General features: G+C 34.4%; 1 protein-coding gene across 1 annotated transcript in view; it reads left to right on the forward strand.

The window, feature by feature from the left end:
- Positions 1–22,822, forward strand: part of BBS9 (Bardet-Biedl syndrome 9) — a 304,975-nt gene that overhangs the window by 56,912 nt on the left and 225,241 nt on the right. The window contains exons 11-18 of the mRNA XM_082327678.1: positions 1,403–1,479; positions 3,797–3,850; positions 6,766–6,868; positions 7,826–7,930; positions 10,020–10,034; positions 13,779–13,919; positions 16,122–16,217; positions 20,883–21,055. Of these exons, the coding sequence (XP_082183804.1) occupies positions 1,403–1,479; positions 3,797–3,850; positions 6,766–6,868; positions 7,826–7,930; positions 10,020–10,034; positions 13,779–13,919; positions 16,122–16,217; positions 20,883–21,055 (764 nt within the window). The remainder of the gene's footprint in view (positions 1–1,402; positions 1,480–3,796; positions 3,851–6,765; positions 6,869–7,825; positions 7,931–10,019; positions 10,035–13,778; positions 13,920–16,121; positions 16,218–20,882; positions 21,056–22,822) is intronic.

Below are 22,822 nucleotides of genomic sequence, written 5' to 3' on the forward strand. Positions count from 1 at the left end.
CTGGATGACATAAGTGATTAAACATAGGTGTGTTGGCTCAGTTTAATAGTAACAAAAAGCTGATACTTGTATGTAAACTTTGGTTGTGATCTCTGTCCTATTTCTAATAGAAAAATGAATGTATGACAGAAGTTGCATCATAGCTTGCTTGAAGAAGCAGCCTGAAGAGAAATGGTTAAGAAGGGGTAGAAAAGGAAGATATTTTCTTATCTTTAGAAGTGGAATGGATTGTGCTATGTGTAGTTGGCAGAACCAGTTGTGTACAATTGTGGCATATGAAACAGGCCTAGGCTTATTTGGTAGGTAGTATTGGAGGAACATGTTTTGCTTTTTTATCCTTGTAGTAAAGAAAGGTATTTTTCTCTGAGCACAAGAAAAAGAAAACTTATTTTCTGTCTTCATCAAAATCTCTTCCCTTGACCCTCTTGTTAGAAAGAGATAATGTGCTGCCTACTAGTTCTGGGTCATTTTCCAGACCCTATTTGTAATAAAATTCTTGCCGCTTTCTGAATGTGCTCATGCTCTCAATTATTCGATTAATATGTTAATTTCCCCTTTACATTAAGCCTTTACTGTTTGTTACTTTAGGAACTATACATTTCCTGTTTGGGTTTTTCTTTTTCCAATATATTTAGTATTAAGAAATAAAAGTGCTTTTTAGAAAAACACAAATACCTTAGAGATGGACTTCTGGACTCTTAAGAGGAGATTATGTAATTCCTCATGGTATTTTATGTGCCTACCTTTTAATCCTTATAACTTTTTTACATATGTGAATCTGCATAAGGTTTTATATCATGGATATAAATGAGTTTATAGCATTCTTTGCCTTGTATGTTGATGGTCCTGGAAATCATCAGGTAATATATTGTAACCAAGCCTCACATACTATTCTGTACATAAAACTTTCATATACCTTCTTACGCAGAGAAATTTCTAAAATCTATTTTAATATTACACTACTAGGCACAGAATCTTTGTGTCTAACGTATTCATTATCAAATTATTTAGATGGAAGTGCCATGAGAAGTGTGGTGTGTATTTTGGAGATACCTGTTTGTTACAGGTGTATTAGTTATAGCATGAGAGGACAAAAGCTTAAAAATTCCTTACAGTCTCTGAAGATCATGGATAGTAGGTATAAAATCTTGTTATAGAATGCATCTAAATCCTTTTTCATAAATAAATCAGAAATCCAGAATGAGATTTTTAGGGTTTAGGTTGTCTGTAGGAATCTTATAAAATTAGGAAGTTACTTTAGTCAAAAATCGTATGCATTGTTGTTTTTTTTCCTTTACACTAGTAGGTGTTAAGATGTAAGTCTGAAACTTGATGCTGTTGAAATTGTGTTATTTTTAGAAATGTAGCTGCATGTTTGTTAAAGGAGAGCTTTTTCTTTCAGATATTTTGCCCAAATCTGAAAAACACAGAGATCTAATTGTCACAGCCGAAGTTTCGCCTGATTTGGATGCAGAATCTGTATGTACCTGTATAAAAAGGAAATTACTCTGAAAACACTGGTTTCATACATGAGTAAATAATGGTTGATCATGGATAGCGATTAGTATGTATTTGTAATTGTGGGACTGAGCTTCTGCATAGCCCCCAGTTTTCCATCAATTAAAATGCACTTTTGTTAATGATTTTTAACTAGAATTATTAAAATATTTAGTATCTTCTGTCTGGGGACCTTCAGATTCTTGGCTAAGCAAATGTAAGTGAACGAGAACTTAGGATCTGAAATAACTTTGTAGTGGTGAGAATTTGTAATGGTGAGCAGTTAATAATATGGGGGGAAACAGTAGAAGTGTCACCCTGTGGATCTTTTAAAGATAGAATACACAAACACTCAAAGATGCATTCTAAGAAATAATCTTTCTCCGGCAAGGCATCATTCAATATTCTCTGGTGTTGCAGCCTAATTAGTTTATTCATCTTGTATACATATGCAGTTTATAAAAACTAATTCCAATTAAGATTCAGGAGAGCTTATATTTGTCCCTTAGAACTTTTCACTTTAACATTTCAGAACATACTCATTGCACTAGAACATCATTAGTAATTTCTGGCCATTAATTTCTGCAAAACTGATTTTTTTAGGGCTACTTACTGTTTAAAAATACACAGGGAGCTGCTTTTTAATACTTTTTAATGTATATTTGATATATTTATTTAAACTCTTATTATTACTACTGCTACCTCTTCTACTATTAGTCTTTGATAAAGGGACCTCTTTATAAAGTGTGCTAGTGTCCTAGCACTTGTCTGTGGGGGAAAAAAAAGACAGTGTGATGTGGTCTTGGCTAGCTGCAATAATCTGCTCAGGACACTTAAAACTGTTAGGTCTATAGAACGCTCTAATGCTGCTGTGCTCACTCGCTCAACCTTTCAGATGCAAATGGTCTGTTTTCATATGTAAGTAACTCGATATATCAATCAAACCACAGCCATGAATCTACTTCCCAAGGCTGTCCATATCTGTTTCCTCTGTGGTAGGCTTTCCTGGGGGTTCCTTCAGTAGCCATCTAGAAAGGAAAAATCTGATAAAATACTTCATGGAGAATGATTAATACAGCAAATGTGGGAACAATTGTAGACTTCTGCAGTGATCTTGAAAGCTACAGGCTTGCAGATACTACTTCTGCAATTGTGAAAAGATTTAAATTGCAATATGTGTGGTAAAAGCAAAGAGCATATTGATCTGTTAAAATAGATTAGATAAGCAACTGGAGTACCATTCTGGTTATTTAACACCACCTCCTGCGTATGGCTTGTGACTCAGGAAGTCCAGCTGATTTCTGAAAGCTGAATATGATAAAGATCAATCTCTCTTCACCCCTGCTATTGTTTCAGGATAGTGAATGCCCAGAGACATTGACCAGAGACAGTGGGCATGACAAGCCAGTATGAAAGTAGCTATACTTTTTTTAACTGAAAAAGATATACAATGTACAAATGAAAGTCCTATTTCTAGAACCCAGAGAGCCTACCAGCTTCCTGACTTCTTAGGAACTTTGCAGATGTGGACCTTATACTGGCATGTTGGGATGAAAAGGAGGGTGGGTAGAGGACATCAGATTGTTCTTTACTCTTTTATAATGAGAAGGTATAAGTTTAAGTCAGTTATTTGGTATTATAGCAGAAGTGAAGTGTTTCTTTAAAATAGTTTAAACAAACAGGAACATTTTCTTAAACTGTAGGGACTGACCTATTGCAAAATGAAATATAAGCATAAAATGTAGACTGCAAGGTCAAGATGAATTTTGAATTAGATAGAATTGCCTATTGAAACAGAAATTAGCAGGAATAGCAAGATGCCTGCTATAATTTTCTTTTGAAGTTCAAAATATACTTCTGATTATAAGATAGTGTGTGATGATTTTATAGTACATGCTATGGTGTGTATATAATACATTGGCAGATTGGAAGTCACCTTTCCTTACTGAATAACAGAAGGTATTTCCAGAATTTAAATAAATATACAATGGAAAATAGTGTGCCAAACAAAACAATTTCAAATATTCATGTATACATCAGAGTGTATTAGTTTCTTATATACACAATGTTCATGACCTTTTGCTATCCTTTTTGCAGGCAATTTCAAACAGAGGCTTTACATTTTCAGAAGGAACTCAGAAATGTATTTTGTGTATTTTAATCTGTCACAGGAATGATAAGTCCTTTACCGTTAATTCCCTGTTTACCAAGTTGATGGTGGGAAAGTAATATTGCATTCATTGTGTTCACTCATTCATGTGTAATATTGAATTTACTGTTTTCATCTTTTTCTTCACAGCAAGCCATTGACAGTGAGGTAAAAGCAGAGGCAGTACCATCAGTCACAGTGAAGGTACTGTGCCTAACTCAAACAGTAGCATTCAAATAGTGGTGGCAAATTTTAACAAACCTGTCACTTTCTGTGTATTTCACTTAGATCATGAAAATGAGTAAAATTTGAAATGCAATATATACTTAATTCTTTTTCTCTTTAGTATGACAAGGTGTCATTCTAGTAAGCTGTCTGCTGAAGTCAGAAGGTGATTGAAGTTTTATTTTTGATAGGCTTATCAAGAAGCAGACACAAAAACATTATTCGGATGGAATGAAGTTGTTTTTGAAGTTATAAGAATAATTTTTCCAACACTTTTCAAAGGGAATAAATGTTTAGTTACTTGAAATGTGAAGTTTATCTTCAGCTGCCTTTTTAGCTGTCAATAAACAAAAATAGAATTTCTTTTATAGAAAGACTTGCATAGCTTTTGCTAGTGAAAAAAATGCTAGGAAAATCTAATTTGAAAATTGACATCACTGCAGTCCTTCATGAGAGTTGCTGCCTGTAACCGATTCTAAAGAAAGTGTGAGTGTGCATGTGCATGCATGTGTGTGTAAGTGCAGGTTCTCCTCACTACTGCCTAAAAAGGATCATGATTTTTATTCCTGAGTGTGAGAGGGTCTTCTAGGAATGTCAATGGAGCCTTATTTTTGAGAACGTTGCAAGTTCTCCCTCTGTCTTGAGTGAAAAGTTCGGAGGGTAACTGGACTATTTATTGAACCAGATTCCCTTACACTAATGTGGTTTAGTTGTACTTGGTCCAGCATCTTTCTCTGCATTTTTAAATGCTAAAATAATACAGGATAAAATCCTAATCCTGATAAAGTCTGTGACAGTTTTGCTCAAAGAAGTTCAGATGAACAGCATTGGACTTTGAATCAGGCTGTTTGTGAATATAAGGATACCTTAAAATATGTAATGTAAATTTAAATTACGTCCAGAGGGGTATGGATTTATCAGCTTTTAGTTTACGTTGGAGCCAATATATTGTATAAGTGAGTTATTACAGAGAAAAATACTGTGTTTATAACTGCCAAATTCAGTTTTTGGAGAGTGGTTATAATTTCAGTATTGGGAGCACAGGTAGCTCCCATTGTTCTCCCTCATCTGCTCATTATTGCTATTATAAGGCCAATGCAAACACTGTTTAAAATGAGCATGGATGTGTTTATATGTTTAAGCTTTTTAATGGAAAGACTTTATACTTCCCCATTCTGTTTTCTTGTTTATGCATGTCATACATTTACTACTTTTAATGAAACAAAACGTAGGAATTATCATGCATTCAATTTTTTCCAGAATATTTTTCCTGTGATAAGTTCATTTAACTGATCTTCATATGCCTGCATTTAATTAATTGCATTTGATGGAAAAGTCCTTTTAATTAATGGATTCAACTCTTTAACATTTACAAAGTTACAAGCATTGATTCTTATGAAAGTAAGAAATAATTGTACATTATGTTTGCATGTTATGACTCCTGTCAGACTATTTTGAACTTAATCACTGAATTTGGACCAGTTGAGAACAGTTTTGATAAATTTTAAAATTAAATATTTTCTTGAATTGCACAACTGCAACCAAAGTATGTGTGTACTGTGCATGTTTTTGGCAAAGTAGATAATGTTACTAATGAATATTACTTGGCCATTGTAATGGTGGTCGTTGTATCCAAAAAATCTGCAGGCGATGCATTGTGGTCCAAAAAAACTACCAGAATTTGTGACACTTATTTTTATATTAAAAACTTAATTTTTAAATATAATTTTGCACCAATGACAGGCCTGTCAGAAAAGTTTTAATAAAATTAGATACTTTTGACAAAAGGTTCTGGATAAGAGGATTCTTCGCTTCGGACTCCGACACGCAGCGGAAAGCCAAACATAATTGAGAAATGCAGTGAAGTAGCATTTGCCAGTAACTTTAAATGTCACTGTCTTGATTACAAATTCTGAAGTGTGCAGTCTCATGTCTGCATGATTTTAGCTCATTTAATGGGCATAACATCTGTAAGGCTATTGATTCCATCTTCATGGTTCATCTTATTGAGATTCTGGCTTCAGAAAACAGGCCAAAGTTTACCTGTTGTATGTACAGCGGTAGGTGTGATCCTTCCTTGCTTGCATGAATAGCGATGGATGATCTGAGGGCCTGTTTGCAGCCAAAATGTATTGTTAAACCAAAATAAATGTTGATGTTAATTTTGTTAAAATAGTCAAACTTCCTAGCACTTGAGTTGTTTTCTAAATAATAATATTTTCCTAAACTGATTTAACCTGGTTGTAGTGAGCTCCTTGGTAGACCAGCAATACAAAACAGATGATAATAGACAGCAGATATGGTCTATCTATATGTAGACCACATTCAGATCTCAGTCACCATATACTTTCATTTTAGGTCTGAGTTAAGGACATTCATTTGATGTGCATCGGTTTTGCAGAGAAATAACTGCCTAACATAGAAGCAACCAGGTTTATGGTTAGGTCAGCTCTCATAATTTAGAGTTGTAGTTGTGCTGGGTATCCTGTATATCGAATTTTAGAATTTGTTTGCAGTAAAGAATCAAACAGAACTTGACTCTGAAGTTATTCAGAAGAATATGCATTGCACTTTGCAGTTAAAGGAAATAATTTCTTTGGTTAACTTTGTTTTTATTCTTTTACTTTAGTCAACTAAAAGAGGCAACATTTTATTTTTATTTACATTAGAAAAAATGCACATGATGCTTGCAAAATATTAATATTTTAATGCTTTAGCATTAGTTTGTCTTGGGTTAAAATTACAAAGAACATGAGAAATCCTTTGTTTTTTGTAGCCTTTCAAGTTATTGTGTTCCATTATTGGCTGTAAGAATTATAAAAGGAAAATTATATCTTTTTGCAGAGATTAATTTGTTGCTTCCTTTAAATACTTCTGTATGTCACTTGATTTAGATAACAATACAGAGCAGAGTGACTGCGCAGAAACCAAACCTGACAGTATGTGTACAAGCTCCATTAGCAGTGACCTGTGACCAGTTCGTCTTTGATGATTTAGGTAAATTATTATAGCACTGTTACAGCTATTGTATTGTATTACTTTTTCTGAGGATGTTTGAAAGGTATAGTCCAGCCTCCATCGAGTGCATTGTTGCAGATATACTGCAGTTAAAGCAATTACAAATTTGCCTTACCTGCACTCTGCAGCTTCTAGATACTGCTTGGTGGAGGAAGACAAAGTAGAAAGGAATGGAGTTGCTTTCTTGATTATGGTATGGTGCATAGCAGGTAAGGAGAGGCAGGGTGGCAGCTTCATGATGGAGGAAGAAAAAAAGTCAGTTATTCTGTGGTACTTTTGCTGGGGCATTTTGTTTTGCTGGCAATTCTGTCTCTGTAGAAATGGTACTGCCGAGCTAAAAGCAGGGACAGAAGGCTTGTTTACCTGTGGACAGTCTAGCATATGTTCCCTACTTAGCGCCAACTGTTTGGTGATTCTAGCCTTTTTCCAGCTCTGTTGGTAAGGCTGCAGGTGGGATTGCCTTGAAGACTAAGTGGAGCTGGAGACCAGAGGAGTGTGTCCTGCAGCCTCAGTTGGGACTGCAGACCATTTCTGCTCTGAAATGTGCAGTAATGGTCCCTATTGAAACAGGGCTTTAATGACTGCTGCTCTCATCTGAAAGGACAGTTCTTACGTTTTCTCAACATCTGACAGGAGCAAAGCGCTGATGGCTTTGTAAAATATTAAAATCAAAATGTAAAATGCGTTTATTTCAATATTCTGTGTTCAGTGTGCTGAATTGTTTTATTGGTTATGCTTCAAGATAGTTGCACAGTTGGAGAGACTAGTTTGCCTTTTACAAATTACAGCTTTAAAAAAATGTCCGGTGATTTGATAAAGGTGAACTGATGGAAACAACTATCGTAATCTAGTAGAGTATTTCCCAAAGTGCTAGAAAATATGTTGCTTTCATTTGGATGCTCCTATTACTTGATTTGATTTTTGTATTGTTTTTAGAACCGGATTCATCTGAAACCGTGGTCCTGTCTGTCTTTTTGAAGGGGAATTGTTCTCCATCAGAACTAGAAGGAAATTGTGTGGTTTCATATAGTACACCAACAGGTAAGCCACTGGAGATTCCAAATTGATTTGGCTGTTTTGAGGTCTTTTTCTGTCCGTATTTCCTCCAAATGTTCTTTTGAAATATGTTGAAGGCAGTAGTAATTAAAGAAATAATGTATATCAGAGTCTAGTCTTCAATTTTAGCTAATATTTTACATAGCATTCTTAAGTTATGTAATTGGTCTTATAGAGGTAAAATCATATGCTTATGGCCTGGGAAGCAGCTGTACAAGCTTTCCCACCCTGTCCTATCGATTTGCTTCTGTTCGGCTCTTTAAGGGACCACCTCTTGGAGTGAGAAGTTAATTACATCTTTATGACTATTCAGCCTTCTGGGCTGCCAACAAATGTGACAATAACTGCCTCCCCACAGAGGAGGAGATGTGAATAAGCATTGGGAGTGATTATTCCTCACTTCCCTTTTAACAGTTGAACATATTCATTCTAAACAAATAAACTAACCCAAAGGAATAGAAACTAAGTCATTCTGTTTTATAATGCCCTAATGACCTTAGTGATAAATATGTAAATTTACCCTGCTATCCATAACTGAAGACTGATTAGCTTAGTTTTCTACACACAGCCTTGTGAATGTATCAGGCTACTGAGAAACTGTATTTAGGCAGAGCTTCCATGTTAAGTTAAATGCAGCGTAAACCAGTTTAAACTGTCTGTTCTTCACTTCTCACTGCTTGGCTTTGCTCCTGCACCTCCTCCCCTGTTGTGCTCACACAATCAACAGTTATTTCTCAGCCAGATTTGCTGATTTGGTTCGCTGTGCCAGCACAAAGGGAAGGGTGACATGGAGTAGACTGGCATCAAAGAAATGCACGTGGAGTTAGGGCTTCTGTGAAGGGTGGTGGTCTTGGGTACCTTATCCTATGTAGAGACTTTTATTTAAGCATTTACTTCATGTTGCTTCTCACTTGAAACATTGTGTTTATGATGATAGTCTAGGCTGTGTGATGATAGAAATGTTTATTTCTGGACAAAACTGAAACTCATGTTTTTAAGAATTTGATCTTACCCTCTTTAGAAAATGCTTGCAGGTATGTGCAGAGGGTGGGAGAGAAAAGGATGCTCCTCCCTTTTTCTTGAGAGCCTGCACAAACAGCTTGTACAACTTCAGTCCTTCTGCATTTTGACTCTGACTGCTTATTCCTTGTGAATGAGATGCTGTACCTTCATAAGTGTCCAAATTAGGGATGTGACTTTAGACAGGTTTTGTGGTACGACTGTATATAGGTAGTATACTTTTGAGCATGTTGGATCCTCTGATTTTGAAAGCTTGCTTTTTGTTTTACTGGTCTCGCTTTTGTGATTTTCCTTTGCAAGGCCAGAGTATCAAACTTGAAGGGTATTTCTTATGAGCAAATGAATGTATTATTTCTTTCAGGTGATACTAGTTAAACTTACACTTATATTTTAGATATTAGGTTGGATTTTGCAAGCCTTTTGGTTAGGGAAGTAAAGAAATCTTGTATCTTAAGTATGTTTGATTGTTTATATGCAGTTAAAAAACATCCCCAGAAAACTTGACATCTAACAGAATTAGGGAACTGTAGAAGGAATTTTAAAAACTTACCTTTAATGCTAGAATTTGGAAGACTTCTAAATAAAGGAGAGTGATTAAGATCTTGCTAAATTTTTGGATATTCATTTAAATTATTAAGCTGGGATAATTCTTTTCAATTGCATACAAATACTAGAGTTACTTGTACAAGACAAATCCAGTAATATACTACAAAACAAAAATTAAGTGCTTTTGTGACTTCATTTTATCTGAATAGAGACTTTTTCCTCTTGTTTTTTATGATATCCATATTTGTCTTCAGTGTCTATCAGTCTTCAGTGTATCTCTGTGGGATTCATACAGCTGAAGGTCAATGAATCACTCAGTTGGATGGGATTGCACTATTAGTGAATGTGGTCTCATGCCTGTTTTTTGGCTAGTATTATGTCTTTATTGTTGACTTAACAAATGTGGCTTAAGTTCTTTAAAACCTGTTACTACATTTCCTTTTTTTCTTATTTGAGTAGCATCTTATGTATTCTTTTTTCTTTTGTCCCATTGCTGGTTGGACGGTAGACCTCAATCCTGAAGGTAAGCGAATGGAAAAAATGCAAAGTTTGAATAGTTTCCTGAGCGACAGCGTATGCTGAAGAAAGCAGATTTAGAAGGGAGCAGTTATTTTACCTATTATTTCTAGAAGTTCTTATTATCCTTGGTTTGATGTTCTGAAAGTGTGAATATTTGAGAAAATTGAAAGTAAATGAGGCTTAGACATAAGAAGACAATTACCTGTGGGGAAAATAAAAGTAGTAAAGACATTTCTTGAAGTATGTCGCACTTTCTCATATGTAACATAGGAATTTTGCAAAGTATTAACTACCTTGTGCATTGAGATTGGAAATGGAAAACACAATGGTATGTTCTTTCTTTACTGTATTTTTAGCTATTTTTTTTTTTTCAAGTTTCAGCAAGAACTTAGGCAGCTAAATTATAGCTTTTTGGTGCAACTGAAACAGCTATTAACGATTTGTAGCTAGTGCTATGCTGTTTGGACTGAGTAGCTCTGAGAATTATGTCACTTAACATCTATTCGTTCCCATTCCTATTGGAAACATCTTATTCAAGGCTAAAAGTATGCTTTCTGTAACCAAGAATACCAGCAGTACAAAACTTAGCTGTGATTGTGGTAGATAGGATACTTGCAAAAGGTGCAATTGAAAGACAAAACAGGACCGGAAAGTTAGCTTATGTATAGGTAGACTAAAAAGAGAGAAGGGTAGTTTTGCAATGTAGTTGTGTACATGTGTTGGAAGCATACAGTCCTTGTAGGAGATATTTTACTAACCTTAAATATATATTAAGTACGAATTCCCTCACATTTTGGGGAGGGTAAAAAAGTTGCTTGTCATACATTTAGAGATCAGCTGAAAGGATGTTTTCAGTTTTGCAGTTATCCTAAACAGAAGTTATACAAACAGACGTATATGTATTTGAGTCTTATTTTTCAATACTTATGCTTTTACGAGCATACTAAGTGAAGTAAAAAAGTAGATAACTATGTTAATGGTTCCCTTCCTTTTCTGGTTTCTGGATATTTCAGGGTACCTTGAGGTGCTGTGCAGGAAATAGATGCTTAAACCATCTCAATAAAATACTACTCTTGGCAAGAATAGCTATCACCATGTGGCAGATTTCTGCTATATAAAGTAATTTTTAAAATTACTAAAAAATAAAATAAATATATAAATAGACTATATAAAAATAAATGTATATAATTTGAAAGGGTAACATTGTAAAAATGAAGATTTGGATTTTGTTTTAAGAAATTTCTGCTCAAGATGAAAATACAGTGCTGAAGAGAATATTGTGGAGCACAGTAAACTTTTGTAGAATTATCTGGGACAAAATTTATTTGGGTTACTGCAAGGTGCACTGGACTAGTTAAATTCAGGGTCATCAATACCAGAAAAAGCATAAATTCTCTGAATATTTAACATCCTAAATTAGAGATCTGAGCTTTAATATTTTTTATCATGTACATCAGTGTTATGTTTCAAATATAATTAAGATGAATGCATGAGTAATTTGGATGTGAAATCGTAACTGCAGTGCATGTAACTTTTATTACTTTTATCAGGTAAGTGCCTTTAAACAGTAGCAACTTATGAGATAATGTTACAAAAATTCTGTTGTGTTTCAGATTAGAAGAGAATCTGAATTTTTTTCACATTTTTTCTTTATTACAATGCTAAAATTGTATATCGTGCAATGCATCACAACTCTAGATGAAGTGTGATGGATTACTAGACATAACACCAAAGGACTGAGGAAGTTCTGGCTCCCACACTTTGCTACTGCTTTGTATTTTTTTACTATTATTTAAAATTCTGAAATATTCTGGAAGTATTTCCCAGAAAGAGTTTTCCACTGTACTGATAAATTTTGTTGGAGCTTTTTGGTTTGGTTTTCTTATATATAGGTGTCTTGGACCCATCAACTAGAAATCTCTTCAGTCCCCTCCCAAAGCCAGATACTGTTTGATTTAGTTTTGATTTGAACTTTGTCTGAAATACTGAAAAATTGTTTGATCAGGCAGACTGAGAGCAGACTATCTAGGAAAAGCTGGTTTGAAACAAGAAGAAAAACATCTTGGTTTAAATATAAAAATATTTCAAAATCTTTTTGTCTAGTTTTGTCACTAATTTTTGCTGTTAAGTCTCCATATCTAAGTTCAACAGTAGGATGTTTGTGTTATGTTGTCATCAAGAAAAGACTTTAATTTTCCCATCAGATGATGAAGATACAGTTGAGTGAATCACTCTGAAAGGTCATGGGTTTATTGTCAAGTATTTTTTCAGGAGTTTTCCTTGGAACCCAGGGATAACCTAGTTTTGAGGACCTGTCAAGCTTTCTGCTCATTTTACACTGATTTTGTTTTTTACAAGCTGCTGCAGAATAGTTGAAGGCATTATCAACAGCCAAAAGAGCTCAGGAACTGACAACCAGAGGGATGAATCTGAGCCATCTAGTAACATTTTTCCTCTGAGATGAGTCTTAGAAATAATTTTTCATTGCAAGAGATCCATGAAGCAGCAAACAAATAAAATTGTTAGCAAAAAGGGTTGCTTGCATGACTATTAAATGGTTGAGCTCTATTTTTATACTAACCTGCTAGGTTTATATGACTGATAACCTCTGTGTAGCTATCAGTTTCATGACTTTTCTGTCTCCATATAATTCATGACAGTAACTTACTTTATTCTCTCTAAAAATGTACTTTGTTAAATTCTGCTGAGGTGAGTGTTGGGGCTAATGTTTGAGTTTCATGGGTCATTTGGGAGAGAATGAGTGATTGTTGCTATGGCATTAATACTATTCTCAATGAGTATTGGGTGTGTATAGTGATGTCTGTACCCAAACAAAAAAAGGTTTCCCTGTTAGCTGCCTTATCAAAAAATCCTCCTCAAAAAACCCCATAATCTGCCTGCCTAAAAGAGCAAGAACTCCATATTTTGTAGCAACTAGCACTTTTACCTTTCACATAGAACATACTGGGCAATTTCTGACATGCCAACAATTTTAAACAATGTTTATATTTGAGGAAATTTTTGACACATTCTATTGAATGTGTTTTCTAAATGTTAGTGTTAAAACGTCCTCTCTTCTCTTGCACCATTCTGATAAAATTGCATATGATATTACATCCCAATACCAAAGGCAATAGCCAGTTTGTTCTACAGTTCTGTTTTATTGTGATGCAATGAGTTGAAAGATAGAATTTAATATACCTTTGGGTAATAATTCCTATTAGATACACTTTTTTCTAAGCCACAAACCTCTGACAGATGATATGAAGGTTGCATAGATGTTATTTAAGAGTGTTAAAAAAAAGAGTAAATATGTTTTTAACAAAGTTTTAGTTTATGATATTCCTGATGAAAATGTACATGCTTCAATTTTGTGTTTGAAGCATCAAGAGTAATCACACAGCTGTCATCTATGTTAAAGTAGAATTGTTTGTCTAGAGCATTAAATAAAATGTTAATCTTCCTTGCATGCGAATTGGTATAAATACAGGTATGCAGTGGATCTGGCTAATAAGTCTTGCTTTCCCATTCAGTTGAAAATGTTCACTTGAAAAGATAATGTAAAGTATTCAAATTTAAAGGTATTTTAGGTGGAAAAATTCATAAAAATTGAGAATTTTACATAGCTTTTTTTAACGTATTAATCACATTAAAAATATCTTGTTATACCTCTCTGAGGACAGCAGCATGAAGTGTCTTGTATTCAGAATATGGACATGAAAGATGAACCTGTGTTCTTTCATTTTAGGAATACTGAAAGTTGGACAGTGTAACTTCAGGCTGCCTTTGCGGTTAATTTGCTTTCCAGCTCAACCTTCAAAAGCAGCAAACCACAAGCTAACTATTGATACCAATAAACCTCCCATCAGTTTTCTCACCATTTTTCCAGGTAGGTTTTTAAATATGTCTATAATAGGAAATGTGTTAGGAACTCCAACAGGAATTGTTTGCTTGTGTGAAGTAATGAGATAATTAACAAAGATAATTAACAAAATGATAGAATGTTTAAAAAGTATATTTTTGAAAGAAATGATGGCATAATATTTCAATAATAATCCACCTGGGCTAGTATATCTGTCTCTGGTAAAACTGCAGATTTCTTTACACAGTGGACATGATATAGATCTAACTTTTATGTATCCAGAAACTCATTTTACATAAAATTGCATCAGTGGTGTTGTAATGGGAAAAACATAAGCATTCATTTAAAAAAAAAAGATAAGCAGTGCAAAGCAAAAGTAGTAAATGTTGTATGTAAGGGGTAGGGTTGCTTTGGAGGAAGATTTGTTGAGTTCTTGATATATTGGTCTGGAGCTGGTCTTATTTAATAATTTCATTAGCCTTCTTGGACCAAAAAGAAGACATGTACTTAACAATATTTTCTGATGCGCAAACCTGAGCTACACTTTATATTCAGGAGAATATTAAAATAGTATGAAGGAGGAATTAGGTGCCATTTAGGACTGGAAAATGAAGAATGAAACTGAGTACTATAAAGTGTAATGTTATGAAAATAATTTCTGCTGTAATTATGTGCTCATAATTTGGAAGAGAGAGGAGGTGGAAATTACCACAGGAATACTTTGTGGTACAATATGGTACAATCATAAGCAAACAAATAAGAACCGAGGATGCATTAGACAAAATGTTTCCACACAGGAAACTAATATCATGTTACTATGCACTGGCACACTGAGTGCTGGTTGCTGATATTAAATAAAAATTAATTCAAGCACAAAAGTGTAGAAAAAGGTTATGAACATTATCTAGGGATTTGAAGAGGAGAATTAAAAGAAAGTGACTCATATAGTTTAATAAAACACAGGCAGAAAAAGGAATACAGTTGCCTTCAGTAAATATTTTGTGGCTGCATCATGGATCTAGATGATCATATTAGCACAAGACGAAATGAATAAACAGGGCTTATAAAGTCATTGTGAATAAGTTCAGTTTGGCAGTGATTAAGTTTCTGAACTTCAGAGGACTAAGATTCTGGAACAGTTTTCCGAGAGCTGTATGGGCCAACAACTTTAATATGATACTTTTAAGGTGGAGCTGCGTCTCATTTTGAAAAGCTTATGCAGTATGTTTGTCTGAGAGCAGTGGAGTAGACATGGTTGGGATTTTTAGTAGCATGATTTTCTTCATTTTGAGGGTAAATATTTTTCTCTCAAGTGGATGTGCTGTGTAATACTTCCTTGAAACAGAGAAACTTCTTTTCCAAAGGTCAACATTTTGGGGTTTTAATCATAGATTTCCATTATGGCTAAGCAATAATGCTTTCAAAATAGAGCATTATATTTTTATTTTTAACCTAGGGATGCATTGTTGAAAATATAACACAAAGCATAGGCCTAATCTGTTCCAGAAGAAGGTATTAAAATCTTCTGATTTCTGTTCATCCTATTTTCAGCAATGGGGGGAAAAAAAAGCATGCTGTTTATGATGTAATCTGTGAAGGAACTTCAGATTCTTGTGTACTCAATAAAAATTGTATCTCTTCTGCTCCCTGTTTTGCCTTATTTTTAGGGGAAGGTTGGGAGGAGAGGTGACATGAAGTAGTTTTGAAAATATGGTACTCTAAAATTGAGCCCATTAACCTGGTATGGTCCACTACATGGAATGAAAAGAAAGGTGGGCATGCATGGACTTTGCAGAATAGTTAGTTTTAGCAAGCTAGATGTTTGTTGTGCTCTGTGCTGAAAGCTGAAAAGAGAGTGTGCTTAAACATTTTCATGATAATTTCTGCATAATTTTTGCATAAATACCTGAATTAAAGGTGACCTTGCATCTGGCAAAAGGTGATAGTCTTTGGGCTTTACACTAATCACAATTCTTTTCAGATGGTATAGACTGAACCTTTTGTTTCCAGGCTGGGGAAGAACAACAGTGTGTGGCTCAGCTTCTACCTGTGAATGAAGGGAGGGTATACCAAGCTACTGCTGACGTTCTTTACTTCTGAGCCTTAAGAAGGGGAGCAGTCTCATTCAGATTGCCTTTCCTAAATTGCTCGTGCAAAGGTTGATATGGTCCTGATGATGACTTGAGGTTTGTCAAATTATAGAAAACTGTATTTAACTTTCTCTTTCAGACTTTGTTGATCCATCTGAGGATGACCAGGCAAATGTTCTGGGATTTCAGTTTTTAACTGGTTCAAAAACCACTCTTCTTGCTTCAAAAACATCCCGTAAGTACTATTACTATTAATGTAAAAGAGGCCTTATCATCAGTTAATATATGAGCAAAACGAGAATGTGGATCATACAAAGATAATCACTGTGTGAGAATTAACACAGGAGTTTCAAAGTGTTAACCGACTGTTTCTTATCCCCTGTCAAGTGTCTGTTACTAGGGAAGGCACAAAATTATATAACAAAAATCATACTCAAAGTATAGTACACTGCAGTGACAATTCTTTGAAGAAATTGGATTTTCTTCAAGTTTTTAGCGATGTTTTTATTCCTGAATTACTACTGTCATTATAACAATGGAAAAAACCCTCTTTTCCTCAATGATATTTCAACACCTGTATTTGGAAGTAGTCATCTACTGGAATTTTTGAAAGGGATTAAAAAGTAGGTTTCTAACTCTCCACTTATTTTCAGTAATCCTTGGCTTTAATTAGGCATCAGACCCTACTTACTTGCTTCTCTACATCTAAGTAAATGCCTGTCTCTATCTTTAGATGCCTGTATCTTTATAAGTATAGGATTATGGATTCAATATCCTTTCTATTATGTTTACAGAAGGTATGAACATGCATGTAGATATGCTGTTACCTGGTCCAGTGTCGCTTGTATAGGGCAGTTTGTGAATTAAGTAGTCATGTTCCAACCACCTGTGAGTTTGTGCTCTTTAAAAAAGACTGGTTCTCTTCATTTTGGAGAGTTTATGGTCTTGCCCTGTACAACTACTCAACTTGCTAAACTCTTTCTTGGCATCTGCATTGGAACCAAATCAGTTCAATTGTATTTAGTGTTTTCCATGCCAGCAGAGCACAAAGTCTTCATTTAATAGAGCAGACTAACAAATTGAAAAGCTAGAATACCTATTGCGCATTGCAGAGAGTTCAAATGGAACACTGAATGCTTTATGAAAACTGTTTTGAGTGAGAAATCAGAATCTAGTTTGTTGATGTGAAATTCTTTTGACACAAAAATAATCTGCCTCACTGTTTTCAAAAATCAGTATTCATGTTGGGTTATATAAATATTGGTGGCGTCAGCTGTGGGCTATGAGATAATATTTAATACCTTTTCTAATGTAATCAAATGTGTTAAAAACAGAAACCATCTGGAAAGTAACTTTCATTGTACCAAGAATCACTTTACATTTCTAAGGTTCAAATCCATTTGTATTGGTTTGTGTATGCATTATTTGCATGCTGTTTTATTGTTAGTTTGTTTTTAATATTTAAATTGTAGATCTTAAACAGTTTAAACTAACTAGACATGCAATGATAGTTTCTAAAAACTAAAGAATTTAAAGGAAATAACTTTTTTTTCTGGATTACAATTTAAATCTTTCATTTGGACTTTGTTTTGCATAGTTGCTAAATCTGATGTTGTGTAAGGGACAAATTTGTGTCTATGTAATGAATGTATTTTAGCTTCTAGTGAGGCTATAACTTTTTTCTCCCACCCCAAACCCTCAAGCCTTTCCTCTCAGGTTTGTTTATTCACTAGCTAGGAATGACGCTTGCAGTCTTACTATAAACTTTCCCACACTGCTTTACTTGTGAAGTTCACTTTACAAAGGAGATTCAAAATATCTGTTTCTCTTAGTGGGACTACTGATTTCTTCTGTCTGGGAATCCTTACTTTAGAAAACAAATTAGTTGTTTGATGCCACCTTTTATGTTAGCAGCCTGTTTCCAGCATCCACTTCATGCATTGGATTGGGTTGGTTTCAGAATTTCTTAGGGGGTTTTGCTTATTTGAAATGTTACGTAAGTAAAACTTATTAAAAAAAAAAAGTTGTAAAAGGTCTGATACTGAAGCATAATTCAGAATATTTTTAGGAACAGAGACTGTCCATAATACAAAAGCATTGTCTGGTAGAATTTCATGATACTAAAATGTTTGTGCTTGAGTGGACAGATCTTCTATGGAACTAATGAATGCAGATGAAATTATGTATTATACAGGAGGTCCTTATTCTGCTATGTAATTTAACACTGAGCTTATACTTTGTAAAAGTGCTTATGCAATATTATCATTGTGGAAATGTTCTTCAAAAAGAAAATTATATGTGTAGATAAATAGTGACTAGAAGTAATGGTGTTTCAGAAAAGTAGAAAAGTTCATTGGGACTGATCAATTCTTATTTCTGGTTTTCCATGAAAAGTTAATCTTGGACAATGGAAGAAGACATCTTTTTCCATATCCCTTCTCAAATGGACCTTAAGTTCTGAATGGGAAGAACTGCATGTAGGAATTAAAGTCTCCAGGTTCAGTTGGGTTTCACTGCTGAAGCTGCAAACATGAATGACATCTGTTTTCACATTTGTTCTTAAATCTATTAGCTAATCCATTTTGAACAGTGTAGTAATTGAAGATGTTACTTCGGCCTGTTAAGAGGACTGCTGCAAAGAAGCCCAGCCTGCAGTTCATTTTGACAGTTGTTACATATTAAAAAGAAGCTTGCTGCATGTAGATTAAGGTTTTGAGGGTTTTTTCTGAAATTTTTTAAAACTGTCTTTTAATCAAAGTGTAAAGAAGGCTTGACTGCTAATTGTGGCTAGTTTTTTCTCTACTGATGCGGGCTTCCTAGCTGAGAAGTGAACTGAATCTTCTAGACTTCCTTCAGATAAGCTACTGGCAGGGCAACCATTCTTAATGCAGGTTGTGCTAGTTGGACAACCTGTTGTAGTGTTAAAATCCTTTGTCACCTATGTAACCTATTGGTGCTCCTTAGTCTCCTGCTTTTCTGTTTGAGAATTTTCTGAAAATCTATTGTAATTTTCTGTAACAGCTTATTTTCACAAAAAGCTAACACAAGTTGGTTAACTATTATAAAAGCACAGGATGAGCAGAAGCACAGTTATTTCTTTAGTTTTTTCATTGTAGTTCTGTTTAAAGCATGTGTTTAGTACAAATAGAGAGTCTCAGTTTTGTACTGTTTCTAAATCTAATTTGTGTTTTTTGAGAGCTGGAAGATCATATAAAGCAAATGACTGCAATGCTCTCCACTCAGGGCATGGTAAAATTAGATTGTGTTTGTATTGACCAACAAACAATGTATGGAAACTAAATATGCATTTTGGAGGAAATTAGTTTTATCCATTTTAAACCATTAATGTATTAGATATGTCAATTATAAATGGAATGACTGTTGATTTGGCCTGAAAACATCTAAGCTAATTTCCCTCAAGGAAAAATCACTTAAGGCAAAGTATGATGATACATCCAACTAAGTCCAGCCATTACATTGTGAGTGTTTAAAAAATGGACATTAGGTTGAATGTTATCTTTAGCAGATGGTGTTCTTTTCTTTAACAGGCATGTTTTTAAATAAAACTTGCTTCTTTCCTGTTACACTGTAAACAGAATTTGTCATTCTCTATTCAGTGAAATACGTATCCTGGGAATGATGCCAGTGGTAATGTCAAACAATCTTGAATTACTAATGTTGAGAAAATTTTAAATAAGTACATTCAAGTTCTAAAGAATTCTGGTTAATTTGATTTACTGTGAACCTTGCTAACAAGGGCAAAAAAACCCCTATTTTGTATCAAACCCCAGCAACTCTTTTTCCTCATAGCAGCACTTCTCTCTATCCTTTTGGATAAGGTATTGGTAGATTAGTAATGAAAAGAAATAAGGAGCTGTTGTTTGAAAGTGTTTATCTGGAGAAAAAAAAAAAATGCTGCTATGATTTTCCACAATGTTTTCCTCTCAACATTTAGTTAATTCTGATTTCCTGGAAACTGAAGGAGGATTATACAAATGTGGACTAGAAACAACAGAAATAAAATCTCATCCCACTAGCTTGATGATTTGAAATTCACTAAAATGGGATAAGGGAATTTGCTGGGACAGATAACACTGGCTAACAGGATTTAGTTTTTCTCTTCAGTTCATATTAACATTTTGATTTCTACACTAAGCTATTTTTACAAAGCCATAGTGTGTAGATGGATAAAAATCACCTTCTGCTAATATTAGCTGTATCTAGAGTGAAGCATAGCACTATCAAAACTGAATATTGTTGTCTATGACTAGTTAGAGTAATACTTTTCCTTCTAGAAGCTATTCTAGGAAGTGGAGATGTAATAAAATTATATTGAGTGTATTATCTAAGAACTCAATAACTGTTTCCAAAAGACATTCAAGATTTTAGGTGGATTGGAGTTGATCTGTTACCACTGTTACCAGCTGCTTAGGATGCTGTGCTTCTGTCATGGTCCAAAGTGAATTGAGCCTGATTCTGCCTCCAACCCCCAGAAAAGCTCACTAAGGTTGTATTATGGCAGAGAATTGCAGATAGCCTGTTGTTATGACGTAATATCATCCAGGAATTCTCTTTTCCTTATTATGGTAGTTCTTCATAGGTTTTTGTTCTTCATGAACAGGACCATACTCTAAAGTAAGTAGTCCTGAAGCAATAAATACTTTCATTTTGTGCTACAAAACTGCCTGTTAAGATAAAAGAGAGAGTATTTAGGACTGACATCAATAAATACAAATATTTCTTTAACACTGGTGAATATGTATCTCTTACGAAAATCTCATATAGACTTTGGATGCAGTTAGCAAGTTAAATTTGTGTGTTATCTAAACTATGTTGTATAGTGAATGTATGTGGCTTAAATGTGTGTTTATTAGTTTTGTGTTCGTCCTTGTTTTCAAAGAACGATACAGGATCCAGAGTGATCAGTTAGAAGACCTTTGGCTGATAACAAAAGAGCTTACGCTTCGACTTGAAGAACATTTCAAGAAACAAAACTGTAAAGATTTTGCATGTACCTTTTCTGGTTCAATTCCCCTGCAGGAATATTTTGAACTAATTGATCGACATTTTGAGGTATGTTACATATGTGAATTGTTACTGTTCTGCTAGTTTAAAAATTGTTTGTATGTTAGTACTATGATTAATCAGATTATAACTATATCACAGGCATTTGGCTTTCAGAAAATAGAAAGTTGCATCTAAGTTAGTGCTGGAAAAAATGTCATCACTTGATTTTTAACACATGGAGTATTCCTTGCCTCTGAAAGAGCCATTGTGATTAGCAGAGTGCAAGTAGCTAGTGTGCAGTCTGCAAATGATACAAATTGTGGTACTAGTATTTGCCCTTCTGCTCACTGCCTGTAGAGAAGCCATAGGTTCTTCATTCACTGATGTCATGTTAACTGTAAAATTGTTTCTAAAATTTGTCCTTAGTTTTAGGTTATTTTACTCTTCTGTAATAATGAAACCAGGAGCTTTTTTTTTCCTGAATCATCCTGGTAGTTATATAAAAAGTCCCTTCAGATTTTAAAAAACTGACTGCTCTTGTAGAAGTAGCATTGAAGGCTCAAGGAAGTTTACCAGAGCAGATATAAAATAAATGTAATTACCTTTTCCTGTTTGGTCATGCAGATGACAATGAAAAATCTGCAATAGTTCAGCTAGCTTGTAGAAAAAGCTAATAAAATATACATGCTCCTTCCCCCACCTTTCCAGTAAAAAAAAAGAGAGTAGCTATTTGAAAATTTCCATTAAACTTGCGTAATGGCAAAAGCAGCAACGTATGTATGTAACAATGAGAAATACCATTGGATGTTCTTTCATGCTGCCAAATTTTCTGTGAGGTGGAGGCATCACCACACAAAGATAGAAGTTGTAGTTGGGATTCTCTGGGATTTTTTTAAGGCGTCAGCCTAGATCCAGGTCTTTTTCTCAAGCTCATGAGTAGTTATTCTGTTGGTCTTTCAACTAACTTGAAATTCAAAAAGTTTGGGGTTTTTTTAGTGCTGGTATTGTAGAAATACCTTAAACATAGGCTTCATTAGATTGTATCACAAGCTTAAATACATTGAAGTTTGAAATACAGGTGCGATTGCTGGAATGCTAATTCAGGATCTGATTATGTTGCAGCTGGCTATTTGAAGTTTCTGAAATTTTACAATAATAATCTGGTCTAAAAAGTGTCAAATAAACTGTCAAGGGGATCCTAATGCTCCCATCCCTGTTAGTTTCAACACACTTTTCTTTGCAAGCTTGGGAGATTACCTGAGATGTCCCTTTTTTCCTTCTACTTCTAGAAAAGCTGCATAGTGTTTCTTTTTCTCTTAGCTTTCCTGAACTGTCCTTCATAATCATGTACTGACAGAATGGTATGTTTGCTTATTTTTAAATGTAATCTGTTTTCTAAATTTAGGAAACTTAATTTTTCTGCTCGTTTTTGGGGCACTTTAAAATGAATGTGTGTCATAGTGCTCACATCTGGAAAGCTATGTGCCATAATGTTTCTTCTGATAACTTCTGCTAGTTACAGCATGTCAGCTGTACAGAGGAGTCACAGCTTTTTGAAAGACTAACCTTTTATTTAGTGATTTTTGTGTCAGAGGCATGTACTAGAAAATGGTAAGGTGATTAAAAGATAAAATAAGAATTCTTACTATCTGGGCATTTGATGTACAATCTTGTTCAAAGTTTTGTGAACACTTCAGAAAAGTTTGTTGCTATAGCTGATCACTACATATAAAAGGAAAAAGGACTTCACTTCAGAAAAAGATAATCATTCAAACAGTGCAGAATTTAGTATTTCTATTCATGCTTAAGGGCATAACCATTTACTTTCTACTA

The sequence above is a fragment of the Platalea leucorodia genome (assembly GCF_965183815.1).
Source record: "Platalea leucorodia genome assembly, chromosome: 1".
In the NCBI taxonomy this organism is placed as follows: Eukaryota; Metazoa; Chordata; class Aves; order Pelecaniformes; family Threskiornithidae; genus Platalea; species Platalea leucorodia.